The sequence below is a fragment of the Natrix helvetica genome (genome assembly GCF_964273705.1).
Source record: "Natrix helvetica genome assembly, chromosome: 9".
NCBI lineage: Eukaryota > Metazoa > Chordata > Lepidosauria > Squamata > Natricidae > Natrix > Natrix helvetica.
Genome location: NC_138560.1, coordinates 18,957,332 through 18,984,590, shown reverse-complemented (window position 1 = coordinate 18,984,590; position 27,259 = coordinate 18,957,332). Strand labels below are relative to the sequence as shown.

The following is a 27,259-nucleotide window of genomic DNA, read 5'->3' as shown; positions in this document are numbered from 1 at the left end:
TAGTCTTCGGCCAAAACAGTGCATGCTCTTTCCTGATGTGTTATATGTCTCCTGGTGTAGGATATCCATGACCTAATTTGCCAAAGACCACACTGGCTGTGGCGTGGGCAGTCCCGAAGGGCTTCCCCCACCACAGCACTCCTATCTATGGAGGCCAAAATCTGAATTTTCCAGTTTGCAAAGCTTCTTCCATCTGCAAAATCTATTCCGTTAGCTAGCGATGCTATTATTTCTTCTTCGTTCAGAATCCCGATTCTACAGATGCTTGTCTTTGTTACAAATCAACACTCAACTTGAGTCCCTTTGGTTTGGACAAGTACTCGGTAACCTTAAGAAGTGCAGGCTGGGGATGAATTTGCAACCTCTCACTTTTATTAATAGAGGCAGCGTCACTTTGCCTATCTGTAGGAACCAGCTACGCTCCCAACCAGCCTTCCATGACAGCCAAAGTGCTGTCATGGAAGGCTGCAGTCCGTGTCATCCATCAACTGCTTGGTGATAGCTTTTCCTGAATAGAGCAAGAGGCATGTCATCACCAGGTCCCTCAAAATAGCCCAGCTGTTCTAAGTTGAATATAGCTCAGGGCCCTTGATGATCGATGATCTATTCGCAGTAGGTCACATAACACGTTAAGTCAAAATGCATCTGGTTCTGATATTGGCTTGACCTACTTGATGAGCTCAGCTATTCTGGGTTGGAAACCATGGCTTACAGCAGGAACAGGAAACATTTTCTGAGCCCAGAACTGTACTTGGGCTGAGTGGTACACCAGAATATACGGAAATGGGTAGTGGGTGGACTCAGCATGTGTCCTGGATTTGATTTCAGTTGGCTTTCACTTACGTGTAACAATAGAGGACCATAGGTATAACTCAGAGTTGAATTGTTGGATTCTAAGTATGTATGCGTTTATTATTTGAATGTATATGTTCTGACTTAGGCTTCCCAACAGCGTGAAGCAAACTTCTTGTCCTGACAAAAAAAAACCTTTTATTAATTGATTGTGAATTCTGCTTATTCACAGCCAGCAAAGTCTTTCATGGGTGGATTTATAGTCCCAGACCTTATCTGGCTTGGAGAGCTGCCAGGCCGATTTCTGCAGAACTCGACAAGGAGTCTCCCAGAGTCACAAATGAATTAAGCGAACTAATTGTCTCCTGCAATTCCATTTCCCTTTTGCTCCTCTTTTATTTCCTCTGGGAGGGGCCGTTCATCGTCTGGCCTTACTCCCAAGTCGACCCCTGTTCTTTAGCTGTTCCCTTTATCTGGCCACTCTGCACATGCACACACTGGGAAACAGGCTCTAGTTGTTCTTCTGCCGCACTGATATCTGATTCTGAAGGCAGCTGATAACTGGCATATGGCTCTGGCCCCCTCTCTGCCTCCCACTCAGAGCCCTCATCAGAGCCTTCCCCAGACTCCTGGACTGGCCCAAGTTCCTCCCCAACCTCCTCACTGTCCAAATCTGCTGTCAGCTCTGCCACAACAGTATAATGACTATATGAATGTATATTACACATGATTCTGGGCAGCTAATAAAGAAGTATTAGCAGACTAAATCAATTGAAACAACAACCCAATCGATCATCACTGAGTAACACCTAAACCCAAGCAACCAGATGGGCTCACCATACATCTTTTTCCTGGGGGCAAGAGCCAGGTTTTCACCACCTTAAGAAAGACCAATCAAGCTGGGCCATTCAAATTTTGGGTGGTGTGATGGTTCCTACAGCTGACACAGTGACAGAGAAGACCTACTTCCTTGGATACATCAGATGTCATTGCTTAATGGATGGGATTGCATTACCAGGAGCCATGAAACAGGATTATTTGTATAGATTGGAGCATAAACGATGTATTCAAGTCTATATACAAGAATCTGCTCAACTAATAGGAAGCACTAAATTGGCAGTAGATAAAGGTCAGTGGAATTCAAGGGGGATTGGACATGGATCTCTTGTGGCAATGCAAGGATTCTAAACTGATGGTTTGTTTTACTCCGCCCTGCCCCAGCCTCTCCTACACAATGCCATTTCTATGAGAACAGAGAAGACAGAGATAAACGCATAATGGACAGTAATTCTGACACCTTGTAGAAGATCTGCATTAGTCTAAAATCTAAAATGCAGTGGTGAAATTTAATTTTTTATTAACTACCGGTTCTGTGGATGTGGCTTGATGGGCGTGGCAGGGGGAAGGATACTGCAAAATCTCCATTCCCACCCCATTCTGGGGTGATATTTGCCAGTTCTTCGAACTATTCAAAATTACTGTTTGGTGGATTCTGATCCCACAATCCAATGTGAATGGGAATACAATATGATGTGTTGAACATACTGTCCCTGGTGGCTCACTGAGGTATTGCATCTTCATTGGGAAACAGAACAATGTAGTGAACCTATTTCCCCCAGTGGTTGAATTGGGTATTGCATGCTCAATTTCAAAACTATGCATTAAAACTGCACTGTTTAATTGACTGTAATAAGGAGTTGAACCTATATACACTTTACTGTCTATTGATGGTTCACTAGGGTATTGCAGGATGATTAGGAAAAATAGGACAATGTAATACAATTAATAGGATGTACAGTCTTGCCCCCCAGCTTATTAAAGTATTGCCAATCCATAGAGCAATATAAGTCAGTGGACACCAACTAACTGTCAGAACATATGATGAAAACTCCTTACTTGCACAACACAAGGACAGACTTAACCATTGGGAAACTGTAAGCATCCTAGACCAAACTAATTCCAAAAATGCTAGAGAATTTCTGGAAGCCTAGAATTCAAAGAAATCAACAAGCACATAGAGATAAACAACATTTACACACCATTCAAAAAGCTAAAAAGGAAACATAAAGACCAAAACATCACCTTGTCAATAGTCAACATGCAGATAATCAGAGATTAACATCAAGATTAATACCAGACCAATAGTCAAGCAGCAAACAATACCTTAACCAAGGAATTACCAACCCAGACAAAAAAGGTAACAGTAAAGAAGAGCCTAATTAAACAACAACCAAGAACATTCCCACTACCAGTGACAGGGTAAGTCACTTGTATATAAATAGAGAGTGAATCCCACTCCCTTTTAATACTGTTCATATTACCTAGCTGGGTACCACTTTATAATGCCTTGATAAGACCACACTTGGAGTATGCATCCAGTTTTGGTCGTCACAATATAAAAAAGATGCTGAGACTCTAGAAAGAGGTCAGAGAACAGCAGTAAAGATGATTAGAGGACTGTTGAAGAACAGTTACAGGAACTGGGTATGTCTAGTTTAATGAAAAGAAGGACTAGCAGTCTTCCAATATCTCAGGGGCTGCCACAAAGAAGAGGAAATCAAGCTATTCTCCAAAGCATTTGAAGCAATGGATGGAAACTAATCAAGGAAAACTAACCTAAAACTAAGAATAAATGTTTCTGGCAGATCAATCAATCAGTAGACCAACTTGCCTCTAGAAGTTGTGGGTGCTCCAACCCCGGAGGTTTTAAAAAAGAGATTGTATGAAATACAGCTGGAAGGGACCTTGAAGGTCTTCTAGTCCAACCCGCTGCTCAAGCAGGAGACCCTACAATTTGAGACAAGGGGCTGTCCACTCTTTTCTTAAAACCTCCAGTGATGATGAAGCATCTACAACTCCTGAACCTGTTCCACTGGTTAATTGTTCTCACTGTTAGAAGTTTCTGCTTAATTCCAGGTTGCTTCTCTCCTTGCTTAGTTTCCATCCATTGTTTCTTGTCTTGCCTTCTGTTGGTTTAGAAAATAAGTTGACTCTTCTTTGTGGCAGCTCCTCAACACTGCTATCACGTCACACCCCCCAGACCTTCTTTTCTCTACCTTTACCTTACCTTTACCTTTATTTCGATTTTTATACCGCCCCCTCTCCCCAAAGGGACTCGGGGCGGTGTACAGTCAAATAAAACAGATAAAATAGAATACAAACATACAAACATAAAAACATAGAAGAGGAGGCAATACGACACTGTACAGGTAAAGCAAATAAAAACAGTATATCAGCAATCCTAAAAAATACCCAATTAAAATTACCCAGTTAAAATATATCTGCCAGGAGGTATAATAAGGTTATGAATGGTCCAGGCCGGCTAAACGGAACAGGTGAGTCTTCAGTTTTCGTCGAAAGGAGGGAAGGTCGGTGGTCTAGATTGGCCAACCCAATTCCTGTAACTGTTCTTCATATGTTTTTGTCTCCAGGTGCTTAATCATCTGAGTTGCTCTTCTTTGCACTTTTTCCAAAGTCTCAACCTCTTTTTCGTAATATGGTGACCAAAACTGGATGCAGTATTCCAGATGTGGCTTTACTAAGGTTTTATAAAGTGGTACTAATACTTCACATGATTTTGATTCTGTGCCTCTGTTTATACAGCCAAGGATTGTATTAGCTTTTTTGGCTGCTGCCACACACTACCGGCTCATGTTTAAGTGATTGTCCATGAGGACTACAAGGTCCCTCTCACAGTTACTGTTTTTGAGCCAGGTTTCACTTAATCACATTCTTTATAGCTACCACAGGTTAAGGAAAATACACATGCAAATTGCACTCTGCTCATGGATATTACAGAACAAAGTGAAAATGACCGATACTGATTGGAAAATTGTCAATAGAAGAAAATATTTATATTAGCTCAAGGTTGAACTGTGAAGCACAAAAGTTATACATTTTTAAGAACCAGGATCAATCAAGAGTTTGTATGGCAATGCATTCTTTTGTCGTTTAGCATTTTCTTTTTAAAAAGTCTCTTGTTTCTTATTGCAACCTTCCCACTTGAAAGAAATTATCCTTCTAAAAAAAAAAAAATTGCCCTAAGAGCAATTCCCACTATTTGAAGCCTTTCCATACCATCTCACCGTTGCCATGGTCCCCTGCTCCTCCTTTGTAAACAGTTGCAAGGGATGCTTTCTGATTGGCTCCCGGAGAGTGTGGTTGCCTGGCAACCTCCTCAAGTGTGCTTAGCAACCTTACTGATAACAGAGGAAAGCTGCAGGAAGCAGAGGCCAAGTGGAACAGAGGCGGTGAGTTGAGGGTGCCAATTTAGAGGAAGAAAAGTTTTCCCCCTTTTATCCCAATAATACCAGATCTTAGTGTTATTGTTCCTTTGGCAGCAGAACGTAACTGTAAGAACTTTTCATGTTCTAACCCAGAGTTTCTCTACCTTAGCCACATTAAGATGGGTGGATGATGGTTGCAACCACATTGGTGTAGTGAATGTGGGCACTTCAATGTTGGAACGCACAGCAAAGAAAAATTAATGTCCCATGGATATTACCTATCGGTCATGTGAATCTGTGGAATCTACAATCCAAGAGTACGTCTTCGATTAAAGCTGAAAGATGTTCCTTAAAGTGACTTGCTAACCAAATGAACTTTCTCTAGAGAAGGGCAGAAACGGTTCACATCCCATTACTGGTAAAGTTACCTGCTGTGGCTTTCATTATTTTTGCTACACAATTGATTTGTATTTAAATGGTCTAGGCAACCTAAGAACAAATGTACAAGTAAAGATGCAGTAAAAAAAAATATGAAATGCTTGATATCCACAATTACACTGTATATCGAGCACAGCAGTAAAACAAACCCATATATTTAACTTTTTTGGAATTTTGCTTTTGTGATTTTTTTTTTAATACTTTGCCTAACATGCATGTGCTGTAAAAAAATAGTTAACAGGGAAATAACTTGAGATGATGGCTAGCTTTGTTTAATATCTCCTGAAAATTTTCATGAACAATCTAAACATAACTGTTAAACATGTGTATTAAGTTGATGTAAGTGGAATAAAAGTTTTATGAATGGACTTGAAAAAAAAAAAGATGGGTGGACTTCAACTCCCAGAATTCTCCCAACTTTATGCTTGCTGGGGACTTCTAGGAGTTGCAGATCACCCAATCTTAAAGTCACCAGGGTTGAGCCTTGCTGTTCTAACTTGACTGATTTTATGTTTTTAGATCTTTTAATATATTTTTTCTAGCTTTGTATGCCACACAAACTCAACTGGAGTTGGATGCCTAGTAAATTAATAATAACATTATTATTATTATTATTATTATTATTATTATTAATTATTATTATTATTATTATTGATAAAATAATAAAAATAATAATCTAAGAAGGTACTTGGTTGATACCTAGGATGCTGGCAGCAAACCGTATTAACCATTAGCACCAGTCACTGGTATTTGTAATGCATTTTTGAATGTTCAGTTGGCTGAATTTCATGTTTAATGAATAAATAATAAATAATAATAATAATAATAATTAATAATAATAATAATAATAATAATAATAATAATAATAATAATAATAATAATAATAATAATAATAATAATAATAATAATAATAATAATAATAATAATAATCGCACAGACTGACTATAAAATGCGGCACAATTCAGTGGCACAAATGATCCACTGGAATTTGTGCAAAAATTATAATATTAAAACAGCAACAAACTGGTGGGAACATAAGCCTGAAAAAGTCGTCGAGGGTCAGATGGTCAAGATCTTGTGGGATTTTCGCATACAAACGGATAAAATACTGGCTCATAATACATCAGACATCACACTGGTTGAGAAAAATAAGGTTACAATCATAGACATCGCAATACCAGGTGATAGCAGGGTCGCCGAGAAGGAATATGAAAAAATCGAGAAATACCAGGACTTAAAAATCGAAATCCAACGATTATGGCACAAACCAGCAGTGGTAATTCCAGTGGTAATCGGCACACTGGGTGCTATTCCAAAAGCACTGGAATTACATTTAAAACAGTTAAAAATTGACAAAATCACCATCAGTCAAATGCAAAAGGCCGCACTGCTTGGATCCGCACACATATTACGAAAATACGTTACGACGTCCTAGGCCCCTGGGTGGGGCCCGACTAGTAATCAATGCCAAATCCGGCGAAACAACTGGCCGCTGTGATACAATTCTGTTGATGCAATAATAATAACAATAATAATAATAATAATAATAATAATAATAATAATAATAATAATAATAATAATAATAATATCAATGGATAATTTTCATGAGCTCTGTTTGTGGCATTGCTGAATTTATGAGATGGCTGTATCTATTTATATTGCCCCCCCCCCATTTCTTTCTTTTTTTAAAAAAAAATAACTTTTATAGAAGAAGTTTTTCAACAGAATGAAAACACTTTGAATTAAAGAAGAATAAAGAAAAGTAACCGGAAGGTGGAAAAGAAATTTAGACAAAGGAAAAGAAAAGAAAAGTAAGATTCTCCAGAAGTGGCTTCTGAACTTCTTAGCAGCTGTTATAAATACATTTATATTTTATCTTCTCTCTCCACGGTGAGCTCATAATGTCCTTCTTTCCCTAAGCTGCCCTTTCTAATCATCGGACCCATAAATCACAACTTCATTTTTCTCTCTTTTTTTCAGCCAAACGTCCGTAAGAGGTTTCCAGTCACAAATAAATGTGGTTACTGATCTTTCTCTAACCAAGCAAGTTAATTTTGCCATCTCTGTCACTTTCACTATGCATTGTTGTGGGCATCTCAGAATCTTTCCATTTTTACTCATATAGAAATCTCGCAGCAGGGATCATATTAAAAGTAAATAGTCATGTGTGACTCATTTTTAATTGACTGTCCAGTAATCCCAGGGTTTGGCTTCAGTTGAAAACTGATGTTTAAAATTCTTTATTTCTATATATTTGAACCCAAAGTTTTCTGGCTGTTTTAGAAGTCCAATCACTGGGTCTGATCAAATGACCATTTGTGTTATGTTTCCAACATATCTTTGAAATACCTATACACTTCCTAGAGAATTTTTCTGATTTCGTGTCCCTTAAATTCATTTCACCCTGATTTTTGCATGAAGTTTTCCCCCAGTGTCAGTAGCTTTTTGCCTGCTTTTCTCCACACACCCACAGCAATATACCCGCACAAGCACACATGCACACACACGAAGAGAAGAGAAGAGAACAGGAGAGAGAGAGAGAGAGAGAGAGAGAGAGAGAGGGAGGGAGGGAGGGAGGGAGGGAGGGAGGGAGAGAGAGAGAGAGAGAGAGAGAGAGAGAGAGAGAGAGAGAGAGAGAGAGAGATTTTTCTTTTGGTTTTGCATACTGCATTCCTGAATTAATGCATGTTTAGACATTCTTTTTACTAATCTGCTGATCTTTTGATAAGAGAACTGAACTTGCAAAATATAGAAAATAAACAGATTTCTCTTCCATTATTCCAATTGAGCATGCCAATTTTGACCCGATGATTAACAACAGCTTTGTCTTGAATATACTACTTGCCATTAAGTTGATACGCTGAAGAATATTGGCATGCCACCAGTTTCACATACGTACTTAAACAAGGCAAGTTTCATGTCTGTAAAAACAAGGTTTCATATTTTCCTTATGAGAAATATTTAAAAATGCCTTTAAATAATGCTTCTCAAGGAACCAGGAAGCGGGAGGAGAAGCAGCAGGAGGACAACGAACAATTTGTTCATTTGCAAAATGGGTTTGTTCAATAAACTAAAGTTTGAATAAACCCATTTTAGCTACAAACCATAATGTAAACAATGTAGCTTGACTGTAATCAATATGCTTTTTTTTAATAGCAGGAAACCGTCATGGCCACTCTGAGTTTAAAGCCAGGCCAGAGGTTCACACTGCCAGATTGGCATATCAATTCTGACCTCCTCTCGACCAATGCTGAGCGCCAACGCTCTGCTTCCCACCAGATCAGGCAAGAAGCTCGGAGCCTTCGCAACGAAACAAATAACCAGGTGGGCAAAGGCTGGCTGGGGAATTCTGGGAGTTGAAGTCCACATGTCTTGGAGAAACAATGCAGTAATTGTTCTAGGGCATCTGTGAAGATCTGCATGAAATGAGTATGCTGCCCAAAATCACTCGTTTGTGAGTTGGGCAGTATATAGATTGAGAATAAAAAATAGAATAAGAATAAGAACAGAACAGAATAAGAAATATAACTGAACAAAACAGAATAGAATAAGGAATAGAATGGAATGGAATGGAATGGAACGGAACGGAATAAGGAACAGAACGGAATAGAATAAAATAAGGAATAGAATAGAATGGAATGGAACAGAATAATTTATTGGATACTGTAAAATCTCCGTTCCCTCCCAATCAGTTGGGACTCGGGAGGCAGAGAATAGATGGGGGCGAGGCCAACCAGAAGTGGTATTTGCCGGTTTATTTATTTATTTATTTATTTATTTATTTATTTATTTATTTATTTATTTATTTATTTATTTATTTATTTATTTATTTATTTATTTATTTATTTATTTATTTATTTATTTATTTATTTATTTATTTATTTATTTATTTATTTATTTATTTATTTATTTATTTATTTATTTATTTATTTATTTACTGAGCGCTTATAGACCGCCCCCTCTCCCGAAAGGGACTCGGGGCGGTGTACAGTCCATATCAGAAATACATCATATAAATAACTATAAAATTAAACAAATTATTAAATAGATAAATAGATAGAAGGAGGATAAAAAAGGTTTAAAGAACTGTACAGCTGAGCAAATAGTTTAAAACCCCAACAAATATCCCATAAAATTAAAGTTAAAAAACAATTCCCCTAAAATAACCAGTAAAGAAATATGTTTGCCAGGAGGTAGCAGTTATGATTATGCCAGGCCAGCCAATCGGAACAGGTGTGTCTTCAATTCTCTGAACTACTCAAAATTTCTGCTACCAGTTCTCCAGAACCGGTCAGAACCTGCTAAATTTCACCTCTGGCTTGTTAAGAACTCTACCATTAAGGGAGTGTCAATGAGCCATGGTGACGCAGTAGTTAGAGTGCGGCACTGCAGGCTACTTCTGCTGACTGCCGGCTGCCTGCAATTTGACAGTTCAAATCTCACCAGGCTCAATGTTGACTCAGCCTTCCATCCTTCCGAGGTGGGTAAAATGAGGACCCAGATTGTTGGGGCAATATGCTGATACTCTGTAAACCGCTTAGAGAGGGCTGTAAACCACTGAGAAGCAGTATATAAGTCTAAGTGCTATTGCTATCTTCAAGCATTTGACTGTGGAGTTAGGAGATTGTATCTTTAGAGGCCACGTTCCTTATTTAATACATTTCTTTGGTTATTTCCTGTCACTTTCTCAAGAACTGAGCTGTCTGAATAGTGATTTGAGGTTTTTTTCCTTTTCTTTCCCAGACAAAATGGGATGAGTATGACAACCGCACACGTCTTAATGAGCGTCTTGACATTGTCAATCGATGGAAAGAAACTCTGGATAAATGCCTCACCGATATAGACACCGAAATCAATAGCTTGATTCAAGTATGTGAAGTTCTCGTGTCTTCCTCGCCTCATCCCATTCTCTAGGAAACTAGTAGCAAACTCCCATGTTCTGAAGTTCATTCTAAAGTCACAACACCAAACCAGATCATGTATTCCTTTGGAATAGGGTCGTACGGGAAATTTCATGCTCAAAACTACTGATGTGAACTATTTCTTTCTCAGAAGTGGCCACTTTAAGCTCAGAGCATTTGCACACTTCTGTGTGATGTCCCGGGGCATGGCACAAAGGCAACACAGCCAGAGAACTGGTATGAGTCCCTTGATTAACACCATCTGTGCCCCCAACGTCCCTTTCAACTCTTCCACAAACCTGTAACAGTCTTCGACTGAAAATATTCCAGTCCCAAACTTTGTAAGCAGAAAACCTCCAACAATAAATCCAACAAGGCAAGATAAGGTAATTAATCCGGCAGGGCAAGCAAGATAAGGAGTTCCAGAAGTGAAGTAGCATGGCAGTAAATCAAACCAGTTGGGAGGATGCCAGGAACTCAGATAAGCAGTTAAACTCAATGTTTGTTCCCGACAACCGCCCCTCCCATTTGCCTCTCCTTTAAACTCCATCCCCAGGTGTGCCTTGCGAAGGGAATCGGGGCCATTTCCTCCCTCATAAGCCATGCAACCTACTTTGCTCTCTTCTGCGTTCTTTCCTGCGCACCCTAGGATGAGGAGGTGGTGGGCCTTGGTCTTCATCTGAACCCCTTCTCCCTTGTTCTACCTCTCCCATGCTCTGCCCAACCTGACTTTGCCCTTCCCCGGTTTCTTCCACAGTCAACAGAGCCACTTTCCCACTCTCTATCAGCTGTTGATCTTCCCCCTCGGATTCCGATTCCGATGGGGGCATGACACTTCTGGTAGGAAGTGTTGTCTAACTCCCTCTTTGCCTCTGATGCAGAGCTCTCATCTGAGCTTTCCTCAGCCCCCAGGACTGGCCCTCCCCAACCTCCTCACTGTCCAAGTCTGCTGCCAGCTCCGCTGGCCACTGGCAGATGCATTGCATTAGAATGCTGTTCCTAATATGGAGCTTCACTGCGCAGTGAACTAATTGATGAGATTTATCTACAAGTGTAAGCTGAGCCTCAGCAGATACCGTATTTTTCGGAGTATAAGACGCACCAAGGTTTTGAAGAGGCAAATTTTAAAAAAGTTTTTGCACTCTGCAGAACTCCCCAAAACGGCCACATTTTTTTTTCAAAAAAGGGGCATGAATAGCCCTTAGGAGGCTTGTAGAGTGTTCTGGGGGGGGGGGACAAGCAAAAAAGGGTCTGTTTTTCGCGAAAGCAGGCCCATTTTTTTGTCAAAAAAAGGGCATTAGGAAACTTATAGAGTGCTCCTGGAGGCTGGGAGGCCAAAATTGAGCAAAAAATGGGCCATTTTTTGCTCATTTTTGCCCTCCCCAGCCCCCAGGAGTTCTCTGAAAGCCGCCTACAAGCTATGCACAGCCATTTTGGTGAAGGGGGTGGGGTTTCAGGAGGCAAAAAATGCTGTATTCAGTGTATAAGACGCACCCAGATTTTTACCCTCTTTTTTGAGGGGAAAAGGTGCGCCTTATGCTCCGAAAATACGGTAATCCCCACAGAAAATTTAATGAGTCTATTGTCTCCTACTGTTTCTCTCCATCCTTGTTCTGGCTGATCCTTGGAGGGCTGCCTGTTTCTCCTGCTTACTCTATCTATGGTGACCTCCCTTCTCAGATGAAGGAGGCAGCAGAACATGCCCTCCAAGCTAAAAACCTGCCGTTGGACGTGGCCATTGAAAACCTCACTTACCGCGAGAGTCGCCGGGCCATTGATGTAGTGAAGGACCATGTGGAGGATGAGCTGCACAAGGAAGTGGAAGTGATTGATGCCACCAAGAGAGACCTTCAGCAGAAAGTCAGCGAGGCTTTTGAACAGCTCTGGTAAGTAAAAAAATTCTAGGGGCCAAGCAGAACGTAGTTATGGGGATCTTAAGGTAGTTTCATGGACTGTGTCTCATGAAGACAAAGATTGTTTTTGTTCTAATGCAGTCTTGGTTGATTGGTTCTCAGCCTCTTGCAGGAGGCCCGGCAGCAGTTAAATTTTGATCACCGAGGGAAGAAAGAAGCCCTGGAGATCGACAACACCTGTGTTTCTCTCAGTGTCAACTCTCCCAATATCTCCTACAAAGTCAACCCCACTCGGCTGCCAATTGGGTAAGATTAAATGTCTAGAACAGAGGTCTTCAAATTTGGCAGCTTGACAGCTATGCTGGCTGGAGAATTCTGGGAGTTGAAGTCCACAAGTTAAAGTTCCCAAGTTTGGAGACCCCTAGTCTAGAAAAAAGAGATGGAAAGCCTGACCAATAAGAAATGAATGAATGAATGAATGAATGAACCATTCAGGTGAATTAATCTGACTTCCTTTTGGTTCCATTCAAATGGCAAATGGGATTTCTACATTTATGGTACCCGGTGGAAATCCATCCATTGTTCTAACAGTGTGTTTTAGGCAGCTTCTCTTCGGTGCTATTTTAAGTCTTTGGGTATTTTTATGACTCTTATTTTATTTCCAGCCATGAATCACACTGGCAACACCCACAGCAGCATATCCCTCATCGATTAAAACCCATAAAAGTAGTTTTTACAAGTGGGTGAGATTTTCACACCGTGCATAATAAATGCCTTCGTTACATTCATTCAGACTTTTATGGCCTTGAGCCAAAATTCCTTCAACCTGGAAGTTCTGTCTCATTCCACTTTGATAGGATTTGCATGGGAAAGTATAAAAGGACCCAGCTCTGCCCTGTTTCCAGTTCAACAGATTTCCCATACGTTCCCAACTAGTCAAATCTTATATATTTGTGTGTTTGGATTTATGTGGCCACCCAACTCAAATAATGCCACCTTGGGCAACTTACCCAAAATGGCATAAATAAAAACAACGACCAACGATCAAATCAATAACAGATGATCTGGCTCACACTTCCTGCTCTCTGCTGAGAACTTAACTCATCCACATCCAAACAATGAGGGAATAGTTATGTTTTTAAGACTTTCTTCAAGGCCAGCTCAATCTGAGCCAGCAGAGCGCTAGAGAGAGATTACTCAAAGTCACTGAAAAGCCACCCCATGTAGTTCCCAGGCGGGGACCCCCATCTCAGTCCACCCTATCAGAGGCAGTTCCAGAAGTAAGCCATGTCCTGTGCCACGCAGGGTTTACAGCAGTGGTGGGTTTCAAATTTTTTTAGAACCTATTCTGTAGGTGTGGCCTATTTTCTGGGCATGGCTTGGCAGCCATATGACTGGGTGGGAGTGGCCAACTTGTAAAATGTGGTGAAACTCATTTAACAACGCTCTTGCTTAGCAACCAAAATTTTAGGCTCAATTATGATCATAAGTTCTCTTTCTTTTTCTTTCTTTTTCTTCCTTCTTTCTATCTTATATATCTCTCTCCGAAGCCAGCTCTCGGGGAAGGAGGCAGAGATGAGACCCAGGGCTCGCTTCCCTGCCGGGCAATGGGGGGGGGCGCTTTCTCGCACACCTTCGGAGAAAGAAAGAAAGTGTGCAAAAAAGCCCCCCCCTGCCCACTGCCCGAACGTTTGAAGGAAGGAAGCTTCAGGCTCCTTTGCCCTCGGCTACGCGACCTCCTTTCGTTCTCTGCTGCCTGAACGAGTAAAGAAGGCAGCAGAGAACGAAAGGAGGTCGCATAGCCGAGGCAAAGGAGCCTGCAGCTTCCTTCCTTCACACGTTCAGGCAATGGGGGGGGGGCTTTCTCACACGCCTTCAGAGAAAGAAAGGAGGCATGCGAGAAAGCCCCTCCTACTGCCTCTCAGAGGCGGGGTGATTGGTGAGCCAGCCGATCAGTGAGCGGTGGGTGGGGAAAGCATGGTGCAGATGGGCGGGGTGAGCAAGTGAGCGAGCGGCGATCGATGGGCAGGGGGAGCAAGTGAGGGGGGCAGGATGGAGGGAGCGTTCCGGTACTGTGCCACTGGATGAATGGGTTCCAAAAGGTACGCTAAATTTCACGAACAGGTTCTAGCGTACCGGTGAGAACCGGCTGAAACCCACCCCTGGTTTACAGATAGTGACTGATAACTTGAATGAAATTCAGAAGGTGACAGAGTTAGTGAATCTTGCAAAGAAGTGATGTTACATGTGTTCTGACCTAGGCTTCCTGAGAAAGCATAAATCACACTCTTAGTCCCCCAAACCCTCTTTTATTTATACGGCTGTGAATTGTGGTCATTCACAGCCTGTAATGATTCACATACAGAGAGTCCAACTCTTGTGAAGAGTCCTACAGATGTTGCTTGAGTTGCCACAGTCTTTCCAGGGTAATGTTGATAAGCACCCACCTTTATCTCCCTTGAAACGCTGCCAGAGACCTAATTGCCAATTAGTTTTGCAAGGTAAAATGGAACTTCTCAGAGCTTGAACCAACCAGGTGAACTAATTGCTTCCTGCAAAGGCTCACATCCATTTGCTCCTCTTTTATGTCGTACGGGAGGGACCAATCATCTCCAAGCCTTACTCCCAAGTCACCCCTTTTTTCTCAATTGTTCTTGCCTTTTGGCAGCTCTGCACATGCGCACACTGGGAACAGGCTCACACTGTTCTTCTGCCTCACTGATGTCAGACTCTAGAGGCAGCACATCATTACCAGATGGCCCTGGCCCCCTCCCTGCCTCTGACACAGAGCCCTCATCCGAGTCTTCCCCAGACTTCAGGACTGGCCCATGTTCCTCCCCAACCTCTTCACTGTCTGACTCTGCTGCTAGCTCCACAGGCCACCGGTGGACCACAACAATGTGGCTAGGGTGTAAGTCAACCCATCACAGCCAATTGGCCGTGGCCAACTTGCCATGGGACAACTAGCCATAGCCAACTCATAGTGGGACAACTCTCTGCAGATCAATTCAATGCTATATTAATCATTTCATTCAGTTACTTTTGATATTGTAATTCTTTCAGTTACTTTTGACTATTGTAATTCTTGTATTTTTGTCTTGATTTTATTTTTGTTATTATTGGCCATGGTTCCATCAAAATTAATGTAACTTTTGTATTGGTTGAGTTGTCCATAGCAAGTTGGCTGTGGTGAGTTGTCTCATTCCGCCATGGCTGTGCTGATTTTGCACACGGGCACACTTTCTTGTCACCTGTATGTCGAATCTTGGGAGTTTTGAGTGAGGGAAAGAGGGTGTTTGCTTGAAAGTGGCATGACTTTGAATGAAACAACCAAACCAATAGAACATGTTTGGCTTTTGTAGAACAATCACCCCAGAGCAGTGGGACCAGTTCAGCCAATACAACAAAGATCGGGCAGAGGCAGAAATGAAAGCTGCCACAGAGCTGAGAGAGGCCATCGCTCTCACCATTGCGCAGGTTAATAATAGTTTCGCTTCTCGATTATTTATTATTTATTTCTTTGGATTTATAAACCGCCCCCTCTCCCAAAAAGGGACTCGGGGCCAGCAAATCATTTCAACCACTTCATAATAGTAATAATAATAAGAGCTCGTTGAATAGTCACTAGGTCACATCAGAATACAACATACAGAACAATAATAAGACCATGTGTAGCAAAGTAGAGTAAAAGCAGAAGTAAAAGGAAATACAAATCATATTTAGAAGAAGTCACTTAGAATAACAGAGTTGGGAGGTCTTCTAGTCCAACATAGATATCCAACATCTTCTTTAAAATGTCCAGTGTTGGAGCATTTACAACTTCTGGAGGCAAGTTGTTCCACTGATTAATTGTTCGAACTGTCAGGAAATTTTTCCTTAGTTCTAAGTTGCTTCTCTCCTTCATTAGTTTCAACCCATTGCTTCTTGTCCTGTTTTCAAGTGCACATACATGTGCCAGAGCACCGGAACCCATAGACCAGCTGGTTGGCGCATGTATGCCTGTTTTTTGGGCGACTTTGGCCATTTTCCAAGCTGTGTTTGGACTGTTTTCAGACCATTTTCTGGGCCATTTTGGTCCACAAAACGGCTTGAAAAACAGCCTGAAAATTGGCCTGAAAATGATTCCCAAATGGCCTGTCTTTTGGGCATTTTTCAGGCCATTTTCAGGCAGTTTTCCAGGGCTCCGGCGCCTGCAAAAACCAGCCGGGTGGCATGCATGTGTGCATGGGAAACCAGAAGAGCAGCTGGTGACGGTGCATGTGCCCCCAGAGAGGGCTCTGTGTGCCACCTCTGGCACGTATGCTGTAGGTTCACCATCAGAGAGCTATATCCTCTGTCTGTAAGAGGAGCAATGTCTCCTCTTTAGACACCCTTTTAGAGAGACCCTTTTTCTTCATTTCATTTCATAAGCCTTCTCAGTTAAAGATAAAATGTTAAAACACCAACCTATGAGAATGGAACGATATACTGAGATGTGGGATTGGACGGCATTAAATTATACATTTGGAATTCACCTTTAGAAGAAACAGAATAAGAGAGTTTTGGAGGGGCATTACAGAAACCTTTCTGAAAATTTCAGGAAAAAATATGCTTACAGGGATGCATTATCTTATAGTCTACTATTTGGGAATAAGAAGGATTGTGTTTTTTCCCACCTGTTCTTGATGTGTGATTTTTGATAATAACTGAATAATAATTGAAACTGAAAGACTTTGGGCCAGTCACTCTTCCTCAGCCCAACCTACCTCACAGGGTTATTGTTGTGGGGGAAAATGTAGGATCCAAATCCAATAAATAGTATACATAAATGTTGTCATTGGTGTACTAGTTCTATGGCTTGAGAAATAATCCAGAAAATGACAAATTACTATGTGTATGTGTGTGCTTTTTTTTTTTCTTCTGAATTCTCCCCAATGTTTAAATGGATATAGCATTATTCTGGCAGTCAATGCTTTAAAAAGAACAGTGGTAGGTATAGCGATATGTACATTTAGGACATATATAATTCTTAATTTACATATAAAAGCCCACATCTAAATTTTAATCCATTGAATGATTTCAGCCAATTCTCGTTCTCAGCCAAATTCATTTCACAGAACTGGTATGCCCTTGAAACACTGAAAATTGAATGTGGATATGGTAGGGGAAAAAAACCTCCTCATGGCGGCTGTAATGGTGCAAAGCAGACTCCACCCAGTTCAAATGTGTATTTACATAACAATAGGCGGAGTTTCAATTGCATCATTGCAATTTCCGTCTTGACTTTCTGACCACACCAGAGGGAGACCGCTGCGAATGAGCAAAATGGCTATTTAACCCTATAAGGAGAAGAATCTCTCACACTTCTTTAATTACAGTTTCTCTGTCTACCTCTTTTGACCTGAGTTTTTCCTTTCTAGACCGACAATGAGTTAGAAGCTCAACGTGTGGCTACTGAATTTGCTTTCCGGAAAAGGATCCATGAACTGGAAAAAGCTCTTGACGAGCTAAGATGGCAAGAAAAGAATGTTAGTCTTCAGCTCGGGCAGGAGACAGATCAAATTTGTAAAAAGATCCTTCAGATTCTGCATGTGTAGAATGAATTTGGGTCAAGCTGAGGTTCTCCCAGGCTGGTAACATGGATTAATTTCAGAGAGTTGTCCAGGGGATTAAACAAAGTATTGCTAATTCACATAATTTCCCATAACACTCCCTCTTCCTTCTTAAGAGAATAATACAGGAAAGAGGGAAGTTGAATTTGAGAACCTGATGCACTTCTGGTCTTTCTTTTCAACAGGAAGGGAGTAGATTCTTCTTGATTTGCATGTTCCCTTCCCCAAGGAATACAGAATTGAAGAATTACAGGCAGTCCTTGATTTATGGCCACAGTTGGGACTGGAATTTCAGTCACTAAGTGATGCATTTGTTAAATGAGTCATCAGGTCATCACCAGACCCGATTTTGTGACCACTTTTACTATAGTCACATTAAGCGAGTCATGTGGTTGTTCAGTGAATCCAGCTTTCCCAACTCATTTTGCTTGTTGGGAGCTGGCCTTGCCAATTGTGATCATGTGACTGCAAGAAAATGCAAGTATCAGAAATGCAACCTGGATTGCCAAGCACCCACATTGTGATATTGTAACAAGCATGGTGTAATGCTCTTTTTTTTTAGCATGGGTTTGCCAAGGCTGTCGTAACTTCCAACCATCATTAAATAAGTGGTCATAAGTCAAGGACTACCTGTACTTGGAGCCTCTGAAGATAGGCTGGGAATACTCCAAAGCAAGAGATGGACCAGAGTGTCCATATAATATATGTGGGTAGAATAGAATAGAATAGAATAGAATAGAATAGAATAGAATAGAATAACAGAGTTGGAAGGGACCTTGGAGGTCTTCTAGTCCAACCCCCTGCTTAGTCAGGAAACCCTACACCACTTCAGACAAATGGTTATCCACTCTCTTCTTAAAATCTTCCAGTGTTGGAGCATTCACAACTTCTGGAGGTAAGTTGTTCCACTGATTAATTGTTCTAACTGTCAGGAAATTTCTCCTTAGTTCTAGGTCGCTTATCTCCTTGATTAGTTTCCACCATATATACCGTGTTTCCCCGAAAATAAGATCCAATCGGGCTTTTCAGAGCATGTGCCATAATAAGCCCTCCCCCGAAAATAAGCCCGCCTCAACTATGTAAGCGCATGCGCAACTGGTCCCCGCCATTACCACTGTACAACCTACCGGTACAGCTTGCGGGGCAAAAAGAGGTTTTGGACCGCGAGGCACGCCTCTTACCTTTCCAGGTTCGTTGCGTTCCTTGCCATTGTGTCCAGGGAAGCCCCTGGTAAAAAAACAACAACCCCGTCTCGCGACTTCAAGAAGTTTGATTGAACTCGTGAGAAGGGTTGTTTTTTAACAGCGACTTTCCTGAACACAATGGCGAGGAACACGACGGAGCTGGAAAGGTAAAAGGCGCGCCTCGCTTCTCACCTGCCCTAGAAAATAATAAGCCCTCCCCCTATAATAAGCCCAAGGCCATATTTCGTGGGACAAAAGAAAATAAGACCCTGTCTTATTTTCGGGGAAACATGGTACATAATTTTATTTTGTCATGTTTATGTAGTGTATCTTGGAGGTGGTGACCCTTTGAGAACTATAAGCAGCAAAATTTCATTTTAATGTGTGCCGATTAGTGTACATTTAATGTGACAATAAAGTTATTCTAAGTCTACATGTGCAGAGCCAGAGACAACTTCTAGGATAGGAAGTTTCAGAGTTCCAAGCTTGTACACCACCAGTTTAGACATTGGGTTAACAAGTTATGAGGACTTGGGCTACTGCAGATTCAATATCTGCAAATACAGAAAAAGGATTACATTGGTGACCTCATTAACAAGCAGAGCTCTCAGTATGATTATGAATAAATTTTAAAAATCATCAAATGAACGGCGCAATCAAATTATAAACAAGAACTTTTGGCTGAGAAAAGCTACACTAATTCTTGTGGGCATCGTCATAACTTCCATGTCTCTCCCTCCCTGTCACTCATCTCTAGCTATTAAAAAAAATGATAGAAAGAACTTCCCCAGTTCCTTCACAAAGTAACTTTGAGTAGTGGAGTTTATGCTTGCACTGGCTGCTGTTAATGAGAGAGCATCCGAAGACACGCCACACTTTCTTCTTAAAAGGGGTTTAGAATAGGATAGGATAGGATAGAATAACAGTTGGAAGGGACCTTGGAGGTCTTCTAGTCCAACCCCCTGCCTAGGCAGGAAACCCTACTCCACTTCAGACAGATGGTTATCCAAAATCTTCTTAAAATCTTCCAGTGTTGGAGCATTCACAACTTCTGGAGGTAAGTTGTTCCACTGATTAATTGTTCTAACTGTCAGGAAATTTCTCCTTAGTTCTAAGTTGCTTCTCTCCTTGATTAGTTTCCACCCATTGCTTCTTGTTCTACACTCAGGTGCCCTGGAGAATAGCTTGATTCCTCTTCTTTGTGTTAGCCCCTGAGATATTGGAACACTGCTATCATGTCTCCCCTAGTCCTTCTTTCTATTAAACTAGACATACCCAGTTCCTGCAATCATTCTTCATACATTCTAGCCTCCAGCCCCCTAATCATCTCTGCACTCTTTCTAAAGTCTCCACATCTTTTTTACATCGTGGCGACCAAAACAGGATGCAGTATTCCAAGTGTGGACTTACTAAGGCCTTATAAAGTGGTATTAACACTTCTTGATTCTATCCTTCTGTTTATGTAACCTAGAACTGTGTTGGCCTTTTTGGCAGTTGCTGCCAAACTGTTGGCTCATATTTAAATGGTTGTCCACTAGGACTCCAAGATCCCTTTCACAGTTACTACTGTAACTATGCATTTGGTTTTTCTTGCCTAAACCTTACTTTTTTCTTGAATTTCATTTTGTTAGATAGCGCCCAATGTTCAAGTCTGTCTCTAGTTTCCTCCAGAGGTGTCTCAAAAGTGCTTTTTCAAGAGGCAACTGATGAGAAGTGAAACATCTCCAAAGAAAAACAAGAACCCCCAATTGCCTCTTGAAAAAGCACCTTTGAGACAACCATGACCTGGATGACTGAGAATCTCCATAGGCCTGCAGAGGTGTGAATATCAACTCCCAGAATTTTCCAGGCACCACACATAGCCATTGCTGAGAATTCTGGGACTTGAAGTGTCCTGGAAGATTGCCATAGGCAGAGCTCCATACATCTGACATTATGTACGTAGCATTAGTTTCTCCTGAAGAAAGGAGGACCAAATCTTTCTTGGTCCTACCGTAGGAGCTCCTGCATGCAAAATTCACCCTAACATGAGCTGTAACCCCATTCCTATGCCTGCCTTTTACATGGAGTTGGCAGCATTTTTGAATCGCAGGGGAAAACTCTAGGGAATTAGTCACCCATGCTCTCTATGCTCTTACTTGTATGGTGTTTCTGAAAGCTAAACCGTGATTGTGTCTCTTTCAGACCTTGGAAGAAATTGCTGAGATGGAGGAGGACATTCGACGTCTGGAAGAAGATCTCCAAAGGAAAATGGCCAGTCTGAAATTGGCTCAGACTCGCCTGGAGACTCGGACTTACCGTCCCAACATGGAGCTTTGCCGTGACCAGGTACAGAATGCTTTTAAGGCTAGAAAGGCAACAGTGGGGGGGGGGGGGGGATGACAGAAATAACAATTGCTCTGGGTCTCCGATTATGCACAAAGGTGGAGAGAAAGCATAACATTTCCATGAAAGAGATGTAGGTCCCGGTAGAAGAGACTGTTTGTAGCTCAGGTTTGGACCGTGCGGTCCTTCGTGCTTTCTGACCTGGGTTGTTTTCTTGATGTGCACTGAGGACGTTACCTAGTTTGATAATGAAATGTCTGCAATGAAACAACCCAGCTCAGAGAGCACCGAGGACTTCACGAGGGCTTTTGTGGAGGGTTCTAGTTTGGCTGAATCCTAGCATTCACTTAATTTAGATGCAAGAAGATTGAGGGTGGCTGTTCTCTGCACAGGTAATCCTCACTTAATAATCGGTTGTTTAACAACTATTTGAAGTTACAACCACCATGGAAAATGAGCCGTGATGGCGCAGTGGCTAGAGGGCAGTACTGCAGGCTATTTCTGCTGCCTGCCAGCTATCTGCAATTTGGCAGTTCGAATCTCACCAGGTTCAAGGTTGATTCAGCCTTTCATCCTTCTGAGGTGGGTAAAATGAGGACCCAGATTGTTGGGGACAAGAGGCTGACACTATAATCCACTTAGAGAGGGCTGTAAAGCACTGTGACGAGGTATATAAGTCTAAGTGCCATTGCTATTTCTCCCTTCCTTTCCTTGGCCCTGGTGGTGCAGTGGTTAGAATGCAGTACTGCAGGCTGACTCTGCTCACTGCCAGCAGTTTGGTTCTCACAGGTTCAAAGTTGGCTCAGCCTTCCATCCTTCTGAGGTGGGTAAAATGAGGACCCAGATTGTTGGGGGAAAGAGGCTGACTCCATAAACCACTTAGAGAGGGCTGTAGAAAGCACTGTGAAGCAGTATATAAGTCTAAGTGCTATCGCTATTGCTACTTTATGGCCCCTGAAACATCCCTGGCCATTGTAAGTTCTCACTACATGTCAGGTGGGTCAGCTTTCAGACTGGTCACAGTGTTCTGTGATCATATGACCATGTTTTGTGATGTTTTTTGCCACTTTCTTGTATGTTTGCCATTTTGTGTGTCGGGGGAACACCCACAAATAAATGGGTTTGCTTAATGACTGCTGTGTTCACTTAATGATTGCCACAAAAAAGGCTGTAAAATTACTTCCAGTCACGTGGCCACCTAGACTTATGACCGCAGTTTAAGGGGAAGACTACTTGCGAGGCAAAAGGAGGTGGTACTATGCAAAAAGTTATATTTCTCTGATCAGTCTGGCCGTTGCTATTTCTGAAACCTGAATTGCTTGTTTTCTGTCTCCTTAACTCTAGGCTCAGCATGGATTAACAGATGAAGTTCATCAACTAGAAGGCACAATAGCTGCATTAAAGCAGAAAATGGCACAGTCACAGTAAGTTGTAGTGTGTATTTTGGCTCTAGTTGCGCCTTAGGCGCAAAGTCAGCTCCGTGACCTTGGGCCAGTCATTCGCTCTCATCCCAAAGAAGACGTTAATGGCAAGCCACTGCTGAAATCTTGCCAAAATAATTGCAAGGACTTTTCTAGGCAGTTCTGAGGAATAAAAAACATACTCAAAGGAATACAATATAAATCCGGTGTATATACCCATTCGTGCATAAGCCAACTTTTGAATTTTTAACCAAAATACCGTGAAAAATGCACCCCCTGCAGAGAAGCCAATGGTGAAAATTAAAGCATGAAAAAGGTGGGGATCATATTATCTGCAGGTGGTGGTATTTTGGTTAAAATTCAAGGCTCAGGTTATCTATGCATGGCCTTATCCACAAGTACAAAGGGTAAGTATGATTAACCTGATGAGTTTTAACACCTTTGCATGTAACATGCTTTAAAAACATGGAGAACTCCCAAACGTAGCTGCAAACATATAGGAATTTTAGGCCATAGTAAGAAGATTGTGTAAGGGTCAGAAGTAGGTTCCTACCGTTTCGGACCTGTCCAGCCGAACCGGTAGTGGTTTGGCAAGCCAGGCCTGCCACGCCCCTGAACCGGTTCTCATATGGCGGCACCATCTTTGATTTTAAGTTCTGCACATGCGCAGAACAATTTTCATTGCACAAATTTAATTTTTTTTAACGTTTTGCACATGCATAGACCTATTTTTGTGCAAATGTGCATGTGCACGGAACAATTTTTTTGTGCCACCGAACTGGCAGTAATACTGACAGCAACCCACTCCTGGTAAGGGTACAGCACAGTGGTGAGATTCATTTTTTTTTTACTACTGGTTCTGTGGGCGTGGCTTGGTGGGCGTGGCAGGGGAATTCCACTCCAGGAGAAGGATTCTGTAAAATCTCGATTCCTATCCCACTCCAGGGGAAGGTTACTCCAAAATCCCCATTCCCTCCCGATCCGCTGGGGGTCGGGAGGCTGAGAACAGACAGGGGCGGGGCCAGTCAGAGGTGGCATTTACCGGTTCTCCAAACTACTCAAAATTTCCGCTACCGGTTTTCCAGAACTGGTCAGCACCTGCTGGATACCACTTCTGGTACAGTGGTCTGAGAGAGTGTTAAAACATCAGCTGAACTGAAGTCATGACAGATCTATAATGGTATTAATTCAAAGCCAATTATATGTTAATTTGGCTTCAGCTTCCAAATAGAGGGTGTGTGTGTGATTTTGGGATTTGGCTTGTGTCATGCTACAATTTACACCACATCTGACTTTGCCCCCTTTTTTTGTAATGTAGTAGGATAAAAGGTATGTAAGCTGTGGTTCTGTTTTTGCTCAGGGCTGTTCAGGAAGCTGCCAATGCTTTTCTGGGAACCTGATCTACCCTGTAATTATATTTGCTTGCTTAATAAATTTATGTTGTGTCTTCAAAGTGATTTTGATGGGTTTAGACGATTCACGTTTTAGCCACAACATGGCCAAAGCTCAACAACGGAGGGAGGGAAAGGAAGGAGGAGGCTGAGGGCCTCAAAGCAAACTGGATTATATAAAATAAGTCAGTGAGATTGGGGGGGCTTCGATTTTATTTCCACTTTATTTTTCAACTGCGATATAGTTAAGGGTTTTAGTGCAGTTTTAGTGCATTTTCTTCTGAGCATGGCAGGAAGTTGTGAGTTCAGTTTTCAGCAACGGTCAGAGGGGATGCCTAAGGCTGCAAAAGGAAGATGTGTGTTCGGTCTGCGACCCTGCGGCTGCAGTTGCCCACCTCTGCAATAATTACCTGTGAAATAATTAAATCTGATTGCAAATCAAATCAATACACATCTTGTTTCTACGATTGTAGGCCACCTAGAGGTTCCTCTAGGTAAGGTGGGTGACATAAAAGATAAACAGAAACAAACAAATAAATATTTATTAACATGGGCAGTAGTGAAATTCATTTATTTTTTACTACCGGTTCTGTGGGCATGGCTTGGTGGGCATGGCAGGGGAAGGATACTGCAAAATCACCATTCCCTTCCACTCCAGAGGAAGGATACTGCAAAATCTCCATTCCCTCCCCACTCCAGGGGGAGGATACTGCAAAGTCTCCATTCCCTCCCCACTCCAGGGGAAGGATACTGCAAAATCTCCATTCCCTCCCCACTCCAGGGGAAGGATACTGCAAAATCTCCATTCATTCCCACTCCAGGGGAAGGATACTGCAAAATCTCCATTCCCTCCCCACTCCAGGGAAAGGATGCTGCAAAATCTCCATTCATTCCCACTCCAGGGGAAGGATACTGCAAAGTCTCCATTCCCTCCCCACTCCAGGGGAAGGATACTGCAAAATCTCCATTCCCTCCCCACTCCAGGGGAAGGATACTGCAAAATCTCCATTCATTCCCACTCCAGGGGAAGGATACTGCAAAATCTCCATTCCCTCCCCACTCCAGGGAAAGGATGCTGCAAAATCTCCATTCATTCCCACTCCAGGGGAAGGTTCCTGCAAAATCCCCATTCCCTCCTGATCAGCTGGGACTCGGGAGGCAGAGAATAGATGGGGACGTGGCCAGCCAGAGGTGGTATTTGCCGGTTCTCCGAACTACTCAAAATTTCCGCTACCAGTTCTCCAGAATCTGTCAGAACCAGCTGAATACCACTCCTGAGTATATGGCATTATTACAATAGATGGAAGACCACAATGCCATTGCAGAGTAGCAGTTTGGCTTGCCAAGGTACCAGCCCTGTTATAGGACACACTTGCATGCTTCCAAGGTGTCCCACTTCTAATACAGTATTTATCAAGCTTGACTACTTTAATATGTGTGTACTTCAACTCCCAGAATCCTCCAGCCAGCATGAGTTGAAGTCTATGCATCTTAGGTGAACTGGCTTTGCACCAGAGAGAAAAAATGAGCAGTTCTTCCTACAGTGTCAACCAAGGCCCCCTCCCTTCCTGGAGCTGCTTCACAAATGGGCACTGTAAGCAGGAAGGTTCAGAGCTGTTAGGAAACTGACTGCCTGCACAGAGCACCAGCTTGCCTCCTTACCACTGAAGTGGTATCTATTTATCTACTTGCATAGAACATGTTTTCAAACTGTTGGGTGGACAGAAGCCGAGGAAAGTTATGGGAGCTCACCCTGCCACACAGTCCTAGGACTCGAACCGCCAGAGCAGAAATCATCTCTGGCATCATAGAGCCACCGTGCCTCAAACAAACAAACGAACAAATTAAATAATTTCATTTGGTTTATTTTGAGAGATGTATAAAAGTCTGTCCTATTATCTCTAGATCCATGGTAAACAATAGCTAGCAGTGTGTTCCCAGATATCATGTTGTCTTCATGGAGCTGTATTAGTAAAATGGTCATCAGCTGGGAAATCTGCCTATGGGGGGAAAAAAACATCTGGTCCATCATACTTTTCTCTTTAAGGGGAAGTGTTTTTTGCTGGTGGTGGGAAGGGATGATCTTGCAATATCATTTTGGAACTCATGTTTCTCACTCCTTTTTCTAGTTTCGGATGTTTTCCGTTTCCCTCCCTTGGCAGTAAATATTAGAATAAGCTTTAAAGTGGGAAGATTTGCAATGTTTAGTTCACCTGGAGTAAAGCTGCAACCATCTTCTCTTCATTTTTGTAGGGATGCTCTGGATGCCCTCTACAAGCACCTGTACCGCATCCAGACAGATATTTCCTACAAGATGAACTCTCTGGTGCTGGATAACAAATGCATGGATGGCAGGCGAAAGCTGACGGTTCCAGCTGAGAAATTTGTGCCAGAGGTGGACACTTTCAACCGCACGACCAACCGTACTCTCTCGCCCCTCAAAAGCCGGCAACTGGAGCTGGCCTAGGATAACGGAGAACATAGTAGACCTTCCCAGGATTGACCTCCAACCAAGCCAGGCTACGGTCTGCCTTGGGTTAGAATGACTCAAGTCATCTTCTCTTTGCCCCTTCCCAGAGTTGTGTATTTTCCCTTTATTTGAGTCTCACAGCTTTGGTATATTGCATGAAAAAAAGTTGGATAACTAATTAAAAAGGCTGCCCTTGGTGCTGTAAAGCCATTAAGATTCACGAGTGGTTTTTGATGCAACTTGAGATTTCTGACAAGCTTGCTTCAACTTGTGCACAGCTAGATATTTCATCAGTGCCCGGGGCTGGAGAAAAATCTGTAGGAGGGGAGCTCCTGAATTTCCATCCCATTTGTTTCCTCTCCCTTCTAAAGAGGAGGTTAATTTCATCTACTTAAGCAGGATACTGAAGTACTTCAGTCTCCAAATTTTATGATGGGTTTGCAAGAAAGCTCCAACGATCACAGGGACCTGGGTTCAAGTGGTTGGTTGGAATCAGGAAATAAATTAATTCATTTCCCCTACTTTCAAGGGAAAGTAAGGAGGAAGGACACAATTTACGAGGTAAGAATACACAGGAGTTTGACTGACGAATGTTATACAAAGAGAAGACTAAACCAGATTGAATCTAGAAAGATCATGTAAAGATTAAAAAAAAAGGAAAATGCAG

General features: G+C 42.1%; 1 protein-coding gene across 8 annotated transcripts in view; it reads left to right on the top strand.

Moving 5' to 3' along the window:
- The window catches only part of TEKT2 (tektin 2), a 103,381-nt gene extending 76,579 nt beyond the window's left edge, over positions 1-26,802 (top strand). For 2 of the 8 annotated variants that reach the window (XM_081962049.1, XM_081962050.1), the window contains exons 2-10: positions 8,613-8,780; positions 10,200-10,325; positions 12,038-12,243; positions 12,373-12,516; positions 15,573-15,687; positions 17,610-17,717; positions 21,170-21,313; positions 22,655-22,734; positions 26,376-26,802. In XM_081962049.1, coding sequence (XP_081818175.1) covers positions 8,625-8,780; positions 10,200-10,325; positions 12,038-12,243; positions 12,373-12,516; positions 15,573-15,687; positions 17,610-17,717; positions 21,170-21,313; positions 22,655-22,734; positions 26,376-26,589 — 1,293 coding nt within the window. In that variant the 5' untranslated portion in view covers positions 8,613-8,624 and the 3' untranslated portion in view covers positions 26,590-26,802. Of the gene's footprint in view, positions 1-4,992; positions 5,043-5,062; positions 5,437-7,164; positions 7,268-8,612; positions 8,781-10,199; positions 10,326-12,037; positions 12,244-12,372; positions 12,517-15,572; positions 15,688-17,609; positions 17,718-21,169; positions 21,314-22,654; positions 22,735-26,375 lie in introns of those variants that run through there. The other 6 variants (XM_081962043.1, XM_081962045.1, XM_081962046.1 and 3 more) reach the window with 6 other exon arrangements.
- Positions 26,803-27,259: the final 457 nt, after the last annotated feature.